This window comes from Nothobranchius furzeri, chromosome 4 (genome assembly GCF_043380555.1).
Source record: "Nothobranchius furzeri strain GRZ-AD chromosome 4, NfurGRZ-RIMD1, whole genome shotgun sequence".
Taxonomy (NCBI): domain Eukaryota; kingdom Metazoa; phylum Chordata; class Actinopteri; order Cyprinodontiformes; family Nothobranchiidae; genus Nothobranchius; species Nothobranchius furzeri.
Window position 1 is genome coordinate 47,922,727 of NC_091744.1, and position 16,931 is coordinate 47,939,657.

The window sequence follows — 16,931 nt, forward strand, 5'->3', positions numbered from 1 at the left end:
ATACACAATTGGAGTCAGGGAATATCACATACCTGGGACTTAATGTCTCTCTCAAGTTAGCAGATCTAACCAAACTAAACTACACCCAACTTTTAAAGAAAGTGGAAGATGATCTTGCAAGATGGAAATCCTTACCAATATCACTCATGGGGAGAGTTGCTACAATTAAAATGATGGTCTTACCCAGAATAAATTACTTATTTTCAATGATCCCAAACAAACCACCAGCTGACTGGTTTAGATCTCTGGACTCCTCAATTACCAAATTCCTTTGGCAGGATAAACCTCCACGAATTAGCTTAAAAATGCTTCAGAAGACCAAAGACAGAGGAGGACTGGATCTACCCAACTTTTATTATTATTTCTTAGCCAACAGGCTGCAATATATACCAAGATGGTTGCAAGATAACCCACTAGATGAGTCTTGGTTAGAAATAGAACAGACACTTTGCAATACGATAGAGCTTTCAGACTTACCATTTATTAGCTCAAGCATAAGATTGTTTTTATTCTTTTATCGATTGTTTCTATTGTCTGTTCTTGTTGCTTTCTCCGGGCAAGTCTCAATTCACCATAGCTGTTCTACTTGCCTTGACTACAACACTTTAGTCAGCTGCCATGCTGTGTTTTAAATGCACATTTTATAGATGGATGGATGGATACTACAGCAGACTAAACTTTCATGACACAAGTTGTTAAACTCAGGTTTTAGCTGCACCCAAAACACGTGTAAGCAAACTTCCAGAAACACACTCGAATCACAGGTCAAGTCTCCGTGGAGGTTTACTCTCTCTACCTGAACAGGTGACAGTTTCTGAGGGAGATGTCTCTCCTATCAGTAAAATATTCTGGGTCACAGTAAAGTCTGATCTGCATTAATAGCTCGCCAATGCAAATTACCTTAAATGCTGTTTGTTTATTAACACTTGATGAACGCAGGCTTCCAAACGTTCTGGACATCTCCCGTGATTTAGTTTGAACTGATTGTCCCATTTAGTATTAAAACATTCCCTCTCTCTCACTCTGTGCTTTGCATAGCCATCGGACCCACGAATCAGCTAATCAAGAGATAGAAAAACCTGCAACCTTATTGTATATTGTCAAGAAAAAACACAGCAAAGCATATTTTTACCAGCAGATATTCATTAGAGAAGCAAAACATAACTTCTATGAGCAAAAGTTTACATTAAATGACCTTTAACTGACATTCGATACTGTTAAGTATTTTTACATTTACACCACAATTGCTTAACACTATGAAAAACCATTACCATTGACCTTTTTCCTCCTGATCACTGCTGCTGAAATCACATCAGTTCTGATGATATTACTGACTTGTTCTGATGGTTCTTGGAGTCCACTCGTCTCTCTTATTCCAGCATCTTGTTTACTTGTCTTAACAGCTATGTGAGCCAACAGTTCCAGATTTTACACCCTGCAGTTAGCAGACAAGAACAGAGGACACCTTATACACATCCTCTTATTCTGCTATCAGTGCATTTGCTGCCAGCCTAGTTTGAAGATTGATTTATTACCCAGAACACCCTGCATTGGTCTTCTGAACTCTGCATCAGATGGAAAATCTTTGTGGGACAGGCTGATGCTCTAGAAATTCAAGTTTAGCTTGAAAGGTCACAAGAGAGAGGTGTTTTTGCCTGTTTATTTGAAGTGATGAAAAATAATTTTTCATACCACAGAGCAGATTTTAATAAAACTCTTGGAAAGTCTTCACTAGTCGAACACCAACATTCATTTACCTTTTGGGGGAAATCGGATTTAAAATGGCCATCACAGCTGATCAACATCATACACAAATGGCTAAAACTCAATCTGTGTGACAGATACTGAGCTAAGATGTGATGTAATATCAGCTGAGAGTCTTTCACAATACAAACATGTTACGTGTTCATAGAAAACCCACTCTTACAGAATTGCAGAAATCATCTTATAACACTACCATATATACATTTGACCATATTTGCAACTTCATTTCTCAGCATAAGATGGTGATGTGGACTACTTAAAGGGATCCTAGAACCTATTATTTGTTTTGATGGATTTTTGCTTGGTGGATTGTATCACTACATGAGGAGGATGATGATTCTACTATATTGGTGAGATGAAAGACAGCAGAAAGAATTGAGGCATTCAAAGCAGAACTTTTGAATTACAATTGGGATCAGATGTATGTAGACGATACAAACCAAGCATATGATACCTTTCTGTCAATATTCTTAGAGGTATATAATAAAAATTGCCCTATTAGACAATATAAGACAAAGAAAAATTATAAAAGAAAGCTGTGGATGACAGAAAGTCTGTTAAAGGCATGTAAAAAAATGGTATTATATGAAAAATTCATCAAATATAGGACAAGTGAAAATGAAGACAATTACAAAAAATATAAGAATAAATTATCTACAGCTATAAGGATCAGAAAGAAGCAATATTATGATGAAATTTTAGATAAAAACAGAAATGATACTCACAGGACGTGGAAAATATTAAATAATATAATTCAAAAAAGGATGACAACTTTGGAATGACCAAACTACTTTCTAAATAGTTCAAATCCTAAAGTAAATGATCTAATAAATATAGTGGAAGAATTCAACAAATTTTTTGCAAGTGTCGGCCCCTCATTAGCAAATGAGATAGCAGTCCCACCTGATGCAGATACTTTTAATAATCTGATAAAGAGTAATATCAACTCAATGTTTCTACATGAGATAAGTGAGACTGATGTTGTAAATACAGTAAAAAATTTTAAAAACAAAAAATCCACAGATATAAATGAAATTGATATGGGAATTATAAAAGAAGTTATATTCTCTATTGTGAGACCATTGACATATATATATATATATATATATATATATATATATATATATATATATATATATATATATGTATATATATATATGTATATATATATATATATATATATATATATATATATAACCTATCATTACATAAAGGTAATTTTCCTAAAACTATGAAGATAACAAAAGTGATCCCAATATTTAAAACTGGAAATAAGCATTCTATGGAAAACTATAGGCCAATAGCAATTATTCCACAATTTTCAAAAATACTCGAGAAATTATTTGTGAACCAGCTAGACGTATATATTACTAAAAATAAATTATTAAGTGACAGTCAATATGGATTTAGGAAAAACAGAACTACTACCTATGCATTAATGCAGATGGTAGATGAAATAGCCCAAGCAAATGAAAGCGAAGAACTCTCTATTAGCATAGTTGTTGATTTAAAGAAGGCTTTTGACACCATTGACCACAGGAGATTATTGAAAAAGATGGAAAATTATGGCCTACGAGGTATAGCGAAGTCCTGGATAGAGAGTTACTTAAAAGACAGACAACAGTGTGTAAAAATTAAAGATATAAAATCTGGATTTAGAGAAATAAGTTGTGGAGTTGCACAAGGGTCAGTAATAGGTCCTATATTATTTACTTTATATATAAATGACATATGTAACGTGACATATTTTTTCAAATTTATAATGTTTGCAGATGATACAAATTTAGTTTGTTCAGGTAAAGATATAAAAGAACTTTTAAAGAAGGCCAAAAAAGAGTTAAATGTCCTCAAATCTTGGTTTGATGTAAATAAACTATCACTGAATATAAAAAAGACTAAATTTATGATCTTTGGAAATAAGAAGGTAAAAAATGGGGACTTTAAATTAACAATTTCAGATACTGAAATTGAAAGAGTGTCTGAAATAAAATTTCTTGGTGTTGTGCTTGACTCTAACTTATCCTGGAAGCATCATTTAAATTATATAAAAGGAAAAATTGCCAAATCTTTGGATCTATTATATAAGCTGAAGGACATACTAAACCATAAGGCTTTACGTCTAATATACTGTTCACTAATACAACCATACATGGCATATTGTATAGAAATATGGGGTTCAACTTTTAAAACATATATACATGAAATAAAAACTATACAAAATAAATCTATTCGAGTTATAAACAAGAGCAATTATTATGCTCATACTGACCCGTTGTTTTCAAAATCACAGATTATGAAATTAGAAGATCTATATTATTATAAAATAATGCAATTTATGTTTAGAGTAAAATTAACGGCTCTGCCAGAAAATATACTAATGTTGATTTCTGTGATCTTGTGGCAGACTGCATCCTAAAATATGATTATGTCCTATTTTTTGGTGATTTTAACATTCATATCTGCTGTCCTGACAATGTGCTTGCTAAAGGTTTTTTTTAATTTGCTAGATTCATTCAATCTAACCCAATGGGTATCATCCCCAACTCATGCCAGGGGTCACACCCAAGCCCCCACAATGCCGCTCAGAAAATGGTCCCATCCCGGAAGTAAGAAAAATTGCAGTTCCACCCTCATCCGCTGGGGGCTGGTGCCAGAAGCGAGCAAATCCTCATTGACTCCCATGTTAAAAATGCCGATTTCACAGCAGAAATAAACATGTTTACAGCCTGGTGCCAAAACATGTTTTTTGTCTAAATTATCTAGTTTATACTCATGACAACTCTGAGGGGGGTGAATTTTTTTCTCACTCTTCTGTTTAAGTGTATTGAAAGCCTAAAATTCTGTATAATTAATGAGCATCCGACACACGTGACCGCCGCCTCAGACCCACGTGACCACAGAGCTAGCTCCGTGGAAAGGCCTCAGTACAGCCTCGGTCTGGCTTGGAAACTGCTCCGGCATTTTGAGTCTCTGTGTTTGTGTATTCTTCTTTGGATATTATTGGTGCAATTGTTGGACAAAATGACTTGCAGTGGTATTAATTGCACTAATAGAGCGTCCAAGGAGTCTCCACTTCATTTTTTTCGGTAAGTTAAAATCTATATTCGTATTTTATGTCACTGCCACCTTTAAACTAGCTGAGTTTACCGAAGTAGCTAGCTAACTATCAGTTTAACATGTAGCATGTACTGTTTAACCATGAAATTTAAATGTAAAATACGGTAAAATAATTAATAGGGCATATTTAGATGGGTAATAGGGTAAAACCCAGTGCATTTAAGATAAAAATGGGTTGAAATATGACGGAGCGCTAAGAGGGAGACTTCTGTGTCCATTCTTACATCCGGTAATCCCCAGCGGTCAGGCCGGGCAGCCTGACCGATCCGGCGCCTACTTGCTGCGCCTAGCTGCTGCGCGGTCTGACCGCTCGTGGAGTTTTTCATGTCTGACTTTAACCGCATCTACCGTATTACGGCGTGAGCGCAACAGCGACAACTTAATATCGATGTGTAAGCAGCCTGAGTGGTAGGGTGTTTTCATCTGAACCCTTAAAACCTCCAGCAGGCTATGCTGCACTATTGACGTGTTAGCGCGCGGCGCTAACAACTTAGCAACGTGACATGTCTCTGAGAAAGCGTAAAACACGGACGCTTCTTCTGAAGCGGAAAATAACACTTCTTCTTAAGCAGAGCAGGATGTCGCCTCGGCTCGTTCACGGCCGAGCCGGACTGAGCTCGATAACATTGACCAAGCACAGCCACTGGGCCGTTGTAGCTGCCACCAGGCCTGCTGAAGGAACTCCAGCGGGTTTCATCAGACTCGTAAAGTTTCTTGTTTTTGCTGGGGATTTCTGTATTTTACCGCTCCCTCCTGCAGTCTTCCCCTATTAAAATTTAAAATGTGTAACTTTATGTATTGTGATGAATGACTAATATTCATGTAAAACTAAAACGTTAGGCATTTAGGGGGAAAAAACAAAATAATAAACATTATACAGATGTCAAATAAATCAAACTGTAATTAAACTATATATTTTCAAAGTCATATAGACAGCATGATGGTTTGTGTGATCCGCGCGGTTTCACTTACACCCCTTTAATGATCAGGCTGTTTTTTATTATTTTTATCAGCTGATAGCAGTTAAAATTATGGTAAAAAATACTTTTATCTGTTTTTGATAACTTAATGCCCAGGAAGAGCATCTTCCTGGGCATTAAATATAACCCAAATGTTTTATTATGAGCAGATCTGATGAAGGTGTAGACAAGCAGTCTGCAAAGTAAAACTTGTTTAGAGTCCAAACTCTTACTAAAGCTTTTGAAAAGAAAAAATGGTTGAATTTTGAGAAATATCCACAACAGGGGAGCGACACCTCTGAAAAATGTATATTTTCTCTGAATTCATAGAATAATGTGAAGATTCTGGGAAAAGTTGGGATTCTGAGATTAAAACGTAAATCTTTCTAATCATAATTCTGGCAGTTTTTGTGTCCTTCTGCTGTGGAAAGTCGTGCAACATGAAGATACTGAGAAGATGCTTACAACCTGTATTTTTATTCCATCCATAAATAAAATCATGAGCTATTTTTTTAATCCAAATTTGATCCAAAGGGCCATCGTTGGTTCCAGACCCGTTCTAGAACATTCCTCTAATCTTAAAGTCATCATCAGTTTCTTCCTTTTAACAAATATTTATTTGTTCAAATATTTAATATTTATAACTGGAATATTTGTTCCTCCCTCTCCCACTGCAGTTAGTCCTGTCCTGCAACCCTGTTTTTGCAGCTTAGTGAAGCCAACCATCACTAACCTGGGGGTGGTTTTGGACCCAGAGATGCGGATGGACTCCCACATTAGCCAGGTGGTTAGATCCTGCTTTTCCCGGCTTCGCCAGCTACCAAAAATGAAGTCCATCCTGAAAGACGTGTCATATTTTCTCCCCAAGCTGGACCTGACCGTCATGTATCGGTCCAAAATAGTGTGATGATATTGTGTTTTTTGTACATAACAGACTTTTTAACAGACAAATTTGTCGCATTCTCCTACACCTCTTCACGGGCTCGCCACAGTAAATATTCTATTTGGCAAGAGATAAACTTTATTGTATTTATCCTAGTGAATCTATAATTAAACGGGTAAACTAGTAGTAGCACATCCAACATCAAAGAAAGTAAAATGTTACTATCAGGAGAGGGAGAATGTTTAAGTGGTTGGCAGCAGTGTGCTAGCCGATGGCCCCCTCCATGAGGCCACCACAGCTCAGCAAAACGTCATTGTAGCTTCTTCTGGGGAGAAAAACACTTAGAGAAAAAATAAAGTTAACAGCTGAAATAGCAGGAAATAATACAGTTAAAGAGCAGATTGTAGAAGAAAGAAACCCCTGGGTTAAACTGGTCTGTCTACTGCATAATGCTGAACTCTAACATGTGTCCTCAGGGAAGGACCTGATTGGTGTCCAGAACCTGCTGAAGAAGCACCAGGCTCTGCAGGCTGAGATCACAGGTCATGAACCTCGCATCAAGGCTGTCACCCAGAAAGGAGAGACCATGGTGGAGGAGGGTAGAGCGGGTCTGGTCCTGACATGTTTCTGAGGTGTCTGCAGGTTCTGGCTCACTTTTTTTGGGTCCAGGTCACTTCGCTGGTGAGGAAGTGAAGACTAAACTGTGGGAGCTTCATGGACGTTTGGACACGCTGAAGGCCAAGGCGTCCCAGAGGAGGCAGGACCTGGAGGACTCTCTGCAGGCCCAGCAGTACTTTGCGGATGCTAATGAGGCCGAGTCCTGGATGAGGGAGAAGGAGCCCATCGTTGGAAGTCCAGACTAAGGGAAAGACGAGGACTTGGCCGAGGTATGGAAGTCCCTTCCTGAGAAACTCCAATCGCTTTTCTTTGCTCTCTTTCCAGTCCTTCATAATTAGTGTTTCTGTATTTGTCATTTCCTTCGGTTGTCTACCAGACGTCGTTGCTCGTTTGAGCGTCTCATGGGTTAGGGGTAGAAGTGCTGGCCTAGCACAGGAAGTGATGACAAACGTGTTCCCGTCACTCTTATTTCAAACGGTTTACAAGCTGTGATGTGTGTTCCCGCTGCAGAGCAGCCATGACACGTGGCAGCCGGCAGAAGGCTCACGCTTTTCCACTAAACACCCGCAGAGCTACGTCTGCGGTGAACTGAGCAGGGGTTGTTTTACGGTGGCGGATCCGATTGGACCATCGCTGCGAGAAAGCTCCACTTGTGTCAGACGAGCTGAAGGTTCTGATGTTCTGCTCCACAGGCTCTCCTGAAGAAGCACGAGGCCCTGATGTCGGACCTGTCGGCTTACGGCAGCAGCATCCAGGCCCTGAAGGAGCAGGCCCAGTCCTGCAGGGTGAGTTCAGAACCCTTGGCCCGTCAGAACATTCTTATCCACCACGTTCTAACACCAGACCTGTTAACCCGACAGCAACAAGGTAATCAGCAGGTGCTTTTGTCCTGCAGGACCTGAAGGACAAAGAGTACCGCCTGAGGGACATCAACAAGGTGGCATCTGAACTGGAGTCAGAAGGTCTGATGGCTGAGGAGGCTCCTATGGTTCCGGCTCAGGTGAGCGTCACCTGTCTGCAGCAGCTGGTCCCTCTCACTTCCTGGTTTAACTCTGCTCGTCTGTTTGTAGCAACAAGAACATCTGGGTTCTGCTCCTGGAAAGGTGCGTGTTGTCCTCCGCCTCCACCAGAACCAGACGTGGTGTTTATGTTACCACTCATTTGTTTGTTTGTTTACAGGATGAAGCCGACTCTAACACGGCGTCACCCTGGAAGGTGAGTTCATTCAGCTGATCAGAGGTCACCTCTGATGGCCGCAGTCACGGCCGACCGTGCTGACATCACACAGGAATTCAGGTGACCCGGCAGGCACCAGGTGCTGTTGAAAGTGGGGACATGTCAGCTGGTTGCCATGGCTACAGTTATCTTTATGCATCTGTATGACTGCTGACTGGTGTGTGTTTCCTGTGACCTTTGACCTCAGACCGTACGGTTGGGCGTTCAGACGACGGCTAACTTTAATTCCATCAAGGTAAGAGGAAGCTCTTCCCTTCCTGTCTGAGCGATCCGTCTCCAGGTTTCTTCGTCCGGCGTCCAGCCCGCTGGCGTCCACCTTCATCTCACCTTCATCTCATCTCACTTCATTTATAGTGCAATACTTTCACATTATCATTTTCCCACACTTCTGTATACCTGTATTTTGTTGTTTTTCAATAAAGAATGACAAATTATTTAAGTTTGGTTTTTGTTGCACACAAATATATATCTGTAAAAAATATCTACAAAGCTAATGTTTACATAACAAGTATGATTGGGTTTTGCAATACGGCACTCAAGTTTATTTTAGTAAGATTTTCAAACCAAGTAAAGTTAGTAAAGAACATATTTCTATTGTCTGCTAAGAAACTGTTGGGATTTAAAATGGACCTGTTGTACAAATAACTTGTAAATGATTATTCCTCACTTTTGTCTTAACCAAAGAAATTCCAGTAATTGAGCAAAAACATTTATTTTTAACACTACATTTTATAAAACAGGGCGCAAAGTGTCGGCACATGTATGTATGTCGATGGTCCGCCCCAACCAAACCAGGAGACACAGACGTCAGGGAGGCCAAGGTTGTCTCTGCAGCTCTCTGGGCACCACGCCTCACTCAGCTGTCTCCAATGATCCAAATGGCTATGGAGGAAAAAATAACAGGTTTGGCCTAGCTGTTTAAAGTACAAAACCATACATGAAGTGGTCAAGACAAGTACTTGGAACTTACACGCTGCGTTGTGTAGCTGACGTTGGAGACACACAGGCTGCCATGGTGACCTTTTAATAGATCTAAGAAAAAAATGTAATAAAAGAATGAAACTTAAAAACTCCCAAACCTCATGTCATATTTACTAATCAGCTATGGCTGATTTGTTTGGATCACAGTGAGTTACACTAATTCTAATATATTTTTATTTCTATTATACATACATACTTTTTAACTGTTATTTTCACATGACTGTTATCAGGCTCTCTTGTTCTGGTTCTGATGATAATCCCGTGTCTTCCAGTAAGTTATCTTGTGCTTACTTCATCTGTATAATGTCTCTTTACTTTTGGTAAATTGTACTGAGTCCAGAATAAAGGCTAGCTGGCTGTACAAGATACAAACAAGTATTACGTTTTGGAAATATATGAAACACCGCCAGCATCTGTTAGAGCCTGTGGCGGGGTGCTGAGGGCCGGCTCCAGCCCAGGAATGAGCTCTACACACCGGCCGGGAGGGTTTGAAACACCGCCATCCTCTCCTCTGCTGGCTGTTCATTCTGTTATGGTTACCGGTGCTTGTGTTGCAATGTGAAACGTTTGGTCTCAGATTTTGTAAGAAAGATAATAAAATGTCCCCCCAAAATACGACTTAAATATATTTTCTCTTCTTCATGATACATTTAATGGCTGGTGCGACTCAGGAGTGATAGCGCCGAAAAAAACTGTACTGAAAACGTGCTCAAAGCAAAATGTATTCATTACGGAAATAAATTATAAACTTACCGATTTAAAACTTTTTTAATACAGGTACTTCTCACGAACAGGCGCAGAAAACCTCCACCTAAACTCCGTGTGAGGTTCAGGTCGATGGGTGTTCCAGTTAGCTCCGGTTGGGTTGAAGCTAGGTGGCTACATCCGTTAGCTCGGCTCCCACCTCCGCTTTAGCTTTGGGTTAGCCAGGGTTAGCTTCAGGTTAGCTCGTAGCTAGTTCGCCTGGGTGTCGTCACTCGAGCCCAGCCTTACAGCCACACCCTCAGCGCCTCCTCTCTTCCCTTTTATGGAATTGTCTGGGCTGGACGGAACCTGTGACACGGTCAAAATGGCGGTGGTGGACACCTCCCATTATGGACAGATAACGTGTTATTGAAGCCTATGGAATCGAATTGTCCAGTATATGTACAGTCTATGGTCACACCCTGGACCTGGTTCTCTCTTTTGGTCTCGCCGTCACGAACCTTGTGACTTTGCCTCCTGTGTTCTCTGACCACTCTCCTATACTCTGTGATGTTACATTGCCATGTCCTGTCCTTGTGTGTGAAGCTCCAGCTACTAGGTTCAGAGCCCTGGATGCAGAAACTATTTCAAAGTTTGTGGACTGTATGTCTGTAAGGTTAGAGACCTTTAACCCTGATCCATCTAACATTGATCATTAATCACAACACTTTGATTTACTTTGTAATCAGGTCCTGGACGTGGTTGCCCCTCTCAAACTTTGCAAGTCTCGGCCTAGGAGGGAGCCTTGGCTCTCTGATGTCACACGGGCTTGTAGGCGGGCGTGTAGATCCTCTGAGAGAAAGTGGAAAAAGGATGGCCTACAGGTCTCGCGTGAGTTGTTCAGAGCATCTCTGGTTGCTTATCAGGATGCTGTGAGGGCTGCTAGAACGGCCTATTTTGCTGACATCATTGAAACAAACTCCAATAATCGCAGGATTCTCTACAAAACACTAAACTCTGTTCTGGTGTATCAGGAGCCTAGCTCCATGTCTCCTATACAACCGCTGGAAACTCTGAAGCTTTTCATAGATTCGTTGTTGATAAAGTGCCGGGCATTAGAGCAGCTATTTCTGGTAACTCTGTTGACCCGGTTGCAGTTCCTCCATCACCACCCACCCTGAGCTCCCTCAATACTGTTTCATACTCTGAGCTGAGTAAGCTTGTTGCGAGGCAGAAGCCATCTGGCTCTCCACTTGACGTTCTGCTGCCTCGTCTCTGGAAGGCTGCCTTTCCATGCCTTGGCCCTTCACTTGGTCAGATTATCAATGGGAGCCAGGCTCTCGATTTACTGGTCGATCTACGTCCTAATCCTCACCTATGGTCATGAGCTTTGGGTAATGACCGAAAGAACGAGATCGCGGATACAAGCGGCCGAAATGAGTTTCCTCCGTAGGGTGGCCGGAATCAGCCTTAGAGATAGGGTGAGGAGCTCGGACATTCGGGAGGGACTCGGAGTAGAACCGCTGCTCCTCCGGATCGAAAGGAGCCAGTTGAGGTGGTTTGGGCATCTGGTCAGGATGCCTCCTGGACGCCTCCCCGGGGAGGTGTTTCGGGCATGTCCTGCCGGCAGAAGGCCCCCGGGTCGACCCAGGACACGTTGGAGAGGTTACATCTCCAATCTGGTCCGGGAACGCCTTGGGGTCCTGCCGGAGGAGCTGGTGGACAAGGCCGGGGAGAGGACGGCCTGGAGCTCCCTAGTTGGGATGCTGCCCCCGCGACCCGGACCCGGATAAGCGGAGGAAGACGAAGACGAAGACGAAGACGAAGAAAGCCTCAGCACAGGTGTGGTCCCAGCTGCTTTGAAAGCAGCAGTTATTCGGCCGACCCTGAAGAAACCTGGTGCTAATGTCTCTGTGATCAAAAATTACAGGCCTATCTCTACCCTGCCTTTTACATCAAAACTGCTTGAGAAAGTCTATCAGCAGCTGGTCTCACATTTAGCTGACTCTGATCTGTTTGAGGTTTTCCAATCAGGGTTCAGGCCTGGCCATAGCACAGAGTCAGCTCTACTGAGGGTCTTAAATGACATCTATCTATCACTAGATCAGGGTACTTCTGTGGTGCTTCTGTTGTTAGACCTGACAGCAGCCTTCGACACAGTTGACCACGCGATTCTACTCGATCGCTTGGAACAATGGGTTGGGATCAAAGGGTCTGCTCTGGATTGGTTTAGATCGTATCTCCACAACAGGTCATTCTGTGTTAAACTGGGTGATGTTTTTTCTTCTTGGTAGGGGCTCCGCTGGGGGGGTCCCGCAGGGGTCGATCCTAGGACCTCTTGTTTGCCATTTATCTGCTACCTCTGGGGTCAATCTTTCGTAAACATGGCATATCATTCCATCTGTATGCTGACGATTGCCAGATTTACTCTCCATTGTGTCAGGAGAAAGGTCACTCTATCCAGTCCTTTGTGTCTTGTGTTAATGAGGTGAAGTCTTGGCTAATGGCCAACAATCTGCATCTGAATGAGGGAAAGACAGAGCTCATTGTTTTTCACCCCAACAGCAGGAATGTGGATCGTTATGTTGATCTTGGGCCTCTTTCTCCATACTCAAAACCAGTTGTGACCAGTTTGGGGGTGAAAATTGATGCTGGACTTACATTTGATGCTCACATCAACTCTGTGATCCGGTCCAGTTTCTTTCACCTGAGACGCCTTGCAAAAATCAAGCCCATGCTGTCAAGAGCCCACCTGGAGCGGGTACTGCATTCCTTTGTAATTTCTAGGCTTGATTACTGCAGCTCTCTATATGCAGGGTTGTGTCAGTCTTCACTGCGTCGCCTACAGGTTGTGCAGAACAGCGCAGCCAGGTTCCTGACTGGGACCAGGAAACGGGACCACATCAGTCCGGTTTTGGCCTCCTTGCACTGGCTTCCGGTTCGCTATCGTTCACAATTCAGACTCCTCGTCATGGTTTTTAATTTCTTCCAGGGTGGTGCTCCCCCCTATCTGGCCACGCTCCTGTACAGACATTCCCCATCACGCGCTCTGTGCTCCTCTGACCAAGGCCTGCTCGTTGTTCCTCGTTCTAGGTGTCGTACTCGTGGGGACCGGGCTTTCTCAGTACTAGCACTGTCACTTTGGAACCAGTTGCCACCCTCACTTAGGCTGTCCCCATCTCTGCCAGTCTTCAAGAGCCGCCTAAAAACACACCTCCTTCGCTTGGCGTTCCCTGAATGTATTTGAGTTAGGCCGTCATTTATGTTGATTTTATCTCACAGTCTTCATTGGTTCAATTTTTCCCTTGTTTTACACATTTGTATTCTACTAGAATGTTTCACCTTTTTTGTAATTTGTAATCTGTAATTTGAATTGCTTTTATCTTCTGATTTATTCACTTTATTTGACTTTGTACTGTACAGTGTTCAGCGCCTTGGGCTTCCTGACAGGGTTGCGGAAGGCGCTTTATAAATAAAGCTTTGATTGATTGATTGATTGTTTTTTGCAAAGAGGGAAAGTAAATATGATTTAAGAGGTGTATGTATGTTTGTTCTACAAAAAGCCAAAAAAGGCATGAACAGGAGATGCATCTCTGTAATGGGAGTAAAATTTTGGAATGAGGCTAAAATAGAATTAAAATTAGCAAATTCTCTTTCAGTTCTTAAAAAACTTATCAGTAAAAATATTTTTGAAGAGTATTAAATTGATGTTGATGGATGGATTTGTGTTTTATTTTTATTTGGGTTGTTGGTTCATTGCGGGAAATTGAAAAATTGTTTTGTGAGTAGGTTAGGCAATTATATAAGCTATTGCTTCTGCCTAAACCTATTCAGTCATGAGATACCAAGTAGACACCATATACAAATTAAAGCATATGTTAGTGAGAAATGGTATTTGTATCTATTTGTATGACATGTTATTGTACATTATCTTAAGACGACTGACTGAATAAATTGATCATTCATTCATTCATTCATTCATTCATTCATTCATTCATTCATTCATTCATTCACTATTTATTTCTTTGATGCCTATGACATCACATTTTGAGACCCCTGATCCTCATGTGAAGACTTTTACCTTCATGCATAATTTTTTATTTTCTAGACATGGCATTTTGATTAAAAAAAAAACATGGTTTTAACTATTGGCATATGAAAATATGGACATAGCATGCCCATTGCTCCACCAGGGGCAAGTTGAAGCAAAAAATGTTAGGTTCCCACCACTGATTTTTTGAGCAAATGATGCCCTGACAATCCAAAAATGGGAAAAGAGATGGAGCTGAGGGTGGGGCTGTTACATTTGGAACAGGGTTGGATCAAATGAAACCAATGTAGCTACTAGCTAACTTAGCTAACCTAAAAAGCTAAGAAGGGCTCCAGGGACCACCGGGTAGCTAATCATCTGTGGAGATCTAATATGGACTAGTACTGTTAAACTACAAGATGAGCCAGACCGCTGCGACCTGAAGCCCTGGCCTTTTAGATCAGCTCATTCTCCATGGTCGGAGATCAGCGGGACAATAGCTGCATGCTAACCCAAAGCTAACAGAGTTTTTCCATGCTTTTTTAGCAAGAAAAACGCAGTAGAGCGACTCCAACATGAAGGCACCTCCGGCCTGCTTAATAACAAAATCATGCTTTAATTTGGAGTCACTCAACCGCATTTTGCTCTCTAATAAGTTGCTGGTTGAATGGGGGAAAATTCTATGTCTTTATCATAACACTGCTTAGTCTAAGATGGGTTGAATTTGGTTGAAATATAACAAATTGGTGTGGCTGCTGGGTATCTGACCGGGGATCTGTCTTTGCTGGTCCACCGCAGTGAAAGATCTGTGAGTTCGCCATTCTCATCTCCGGTTGGATGCGCAACACAAAACCATGAGTGGAGTCACAGAGCCGCGTGCATTGACAACGGCGGACTCGTAGATTTTTGATCGTGGTGGACCAGTGAAGCCTGATATCCTCTGTCAGCTTACCTAGTTATGATTTTGTTACTAAGCAGGCTGGAGGTGCCTTCACATTGAAGTCATTCTGCCATGATTTTCTTGCTAAAAATGCCTGGAAAAACTCTGTTAGCTAATGTCCTGTTGATCTCTGACCATAGAGAATGAGCTGATCTAACAGGCCAGGGCTCCCGGTCGCAGAGGTCTGACTCTGATTGTAATTTAACAGTACTAGTCCATATTAGATCTCCACAGGCAACCAGCATGACTACAGCCTCACTCCCAAATTCCACTACCTCCGCTCCGGTCCGCCCCCGCCTTCTGCAGCCGCTCGCTTCTGAACTCAATTTTTACTGGTACCTGCTCTACAACGGCTCCGCTCCGGTACGGAGACCCGAGGTGGGCAAACAAGCATGCACGGGATTTTCGAGATCTTGCGATACAGTCCGAGCAATAAACGCAGAAGTTAGATCCAAACACCCGTTGTGTGGGAGAAGCATCGAAATGAACTGTTTAATCTGCCCATCATTTGTGTTGAGAGATCAGCAGTGTTAGGATCAACAAAGGGTGACTGCTTTGATAGTGGAAACTGTATTTAAGGCTTACTTTTGTGCATTTAAACTTCAGTCGCCATTGATAGTTGTTAAAAGTTGTTAAACCTGTGCATATGAAACAAAAAACGCTTTTTGTTTATCAATTTATTGTGAAATAAGGGAAGTTGTGCTTGCTCCTTTTCCTGTTGGGCGGTTGTGATTCCTGTCCATTTACTGCGGAGGTGCTCCGACGTCCGGCAAAAATATGATCGATTCTATTTTTGCCGGACGCCGGAACAGAGGGCGGTGCACTGCGCCACACTGCCGGAGCATGGCCGCAGTAATGGAATTGCTCTGATTGACTACAACGGGACCGATTTTGCTCCGGAGTTCGTGCCGGAGCGGAGCGGAGGTAATGGAATTTGGGGGTCACACTGAACCCAGTCGGCCGTGCAGGTGGGCTTACCACACAGTCCCCAGTGCCCTTCTTAGCTTCTTGGGTTAGCTAAGTTAGCTAGTGGCTACATTGGTTTCATTTTATCCAACCCTGTTCCAAATGTAACAGCCCCACTCTCAGCTTTACCTCTTTTCCCATTTTTGGATTGTCTCAGCCCAAAAAATCAGTGGTAGGAATCTCCCATTTTTGGCTAACTTGCCCCCCGGTGGTGTCATGAGTTGGGGTGAGTATTCCTCTCAAACATTTCAACTTTGAGTTGTGTTTCAAGAGAGGGAGGCTTCCAGCTGTGGCAGATTAACAATCAGCGGTACCAGCTACTTAAGAAGTGGGAGAACACACCTCGACGCGGTATGATTACTACAACTTGGTAGTTTTCCAGCCTTCCAGTGACTTAGTGTTTTCTTGTGACTCTTGTGATTTTCAGGATTTGTCTATTTTGCAATTTTGTTGTGCTCACGCCTGCCTCAGGATTTTGGATCTTCACTGGTGCAGAAGCATCTCTGAATTCTGTTACTCATCTGGATACTCATCTTCTACATAAACCTTCCGGACTCAGCGCTCTGGTGTTCTCCTCCATCCGCTCAGCTCACCTGCTCTCCACACACTCCCTCTCCTGGACCTACTTGCCTGGTCACACCCCCAACTCTAGATCTGCCCTTCCATATACCTCCACCTACCTAATTCCCTGTAAGTCTTTTCTCTGCACCTTATCAGTTAAGACTTACCTCTCAGGACTCACCTTTATCTGCT

At 42.1% G+C, this 16,931-nt stretch overlaps 1 protein-coding gene and 2 long non-coding RNA genes across 4 annotated transcripts; 2 read left to right on the forward strand and 1 right to left on the reverse strand.

The window, feature by feature from the left end:
• Nucleotides 1-4,708: 4,708 nt before the first annotated feature.
• Nucleotides 4,709-7,324, forward strand: LOC139069746 (uncharacterized). The gene is made up of 3 exons (XR_011520440.1): nucleotides 4,709-4,850; nucleotides 6,518-6,624; nucleotides 7,200-7,324. It is a non-coding gene; the product is annotated as an uncharacterized lncRNA (long non-coding RNA).
• A 117-nt stretch (nucleotides 7,325-7,441) lies between these two features.
• On the forward strand, nucleotides 7,442-9,075 carry LOC129153499 (spectrin alpha chain, non-erythrocytic 1-like). Of its 2 annotated transcripts, none has more exons than XR_011520439.1 (6): nucleotides 7,442-7,610; nucleotides 8,034-8,126; nucleotides 8,237-8,341; nucleotides 8,412-8,444; nucleotides 8,521-8,637; nucleotides 8,765-8,886. XR_011520439.1 is itself a non-coding variant. In XM_054732724.2 (6 exons), exons 2-6 carry the CDS (start codon nucleotides 8,061-8,063, stop codon nucleotides 8,840-8,842), a joined length of 318 nt encoding a protein of 105 aa, XP_054588699.1. In that variant the 5' UTR covers nucleotides 7,442-7,610; nucleotides 8,034-8,060; the 3' UTR covers nucleotides 8,843-9,075. The 2 variants fall into 2 exon arrangements, 1 of the variants encoding a protein (XP_054588699.1); XM_054732724.2 differs by having other exon boundaries at nucleotides 8,521-8,556; nucleotides 8,765-9,075.
• Nucleotides 9,076-9,306: 231 nt separating this feature from the next.
• LOC129153500 (uncharacterized) lies at nucleotides 9,307-10,478 on the reverse strand. Its single transcript, XR_008559487.2, has 3 exons — nucleotides 10,312-10,478; nucleotides 9,548-9,609; nucleotides 9,307-9,459 (listed from the first exon to the last, which is right to left on the reverse strand). It is a non-coding gene; the product is annotated as an uncharacterized lncRNA (long non-coding RNA).
• Nucleotides 10,479-16,931: the final 6,453 nt, after the last annotated feature.

Excerpts from the sequence above, each read along its gene's own strand:
- LOC129153499 (XM_054732724.2), top strand. The coding sequence starts at position 8,061 with ATGTCGGACCTGTCGGCTTACGGCAGCAGCATCCAGGCCCTGAAGGAG. Across the intron at positions 8,445-8,520 it reads TGGGTTCTGCTCCTGGAAAG|GATGAAGCCGACTCTAACAC; the intron begins GTGCGTGTTGTC and ends GTTTGTTTACAG. Across the intron at positions 8,557-8,764 it reads ACACGGCGTCACCCTGGAAG|ACCGTACGGTTGGGCGTTCA; the intron begins GTGAGTTCATTC and ends CTTTGACCTCAG.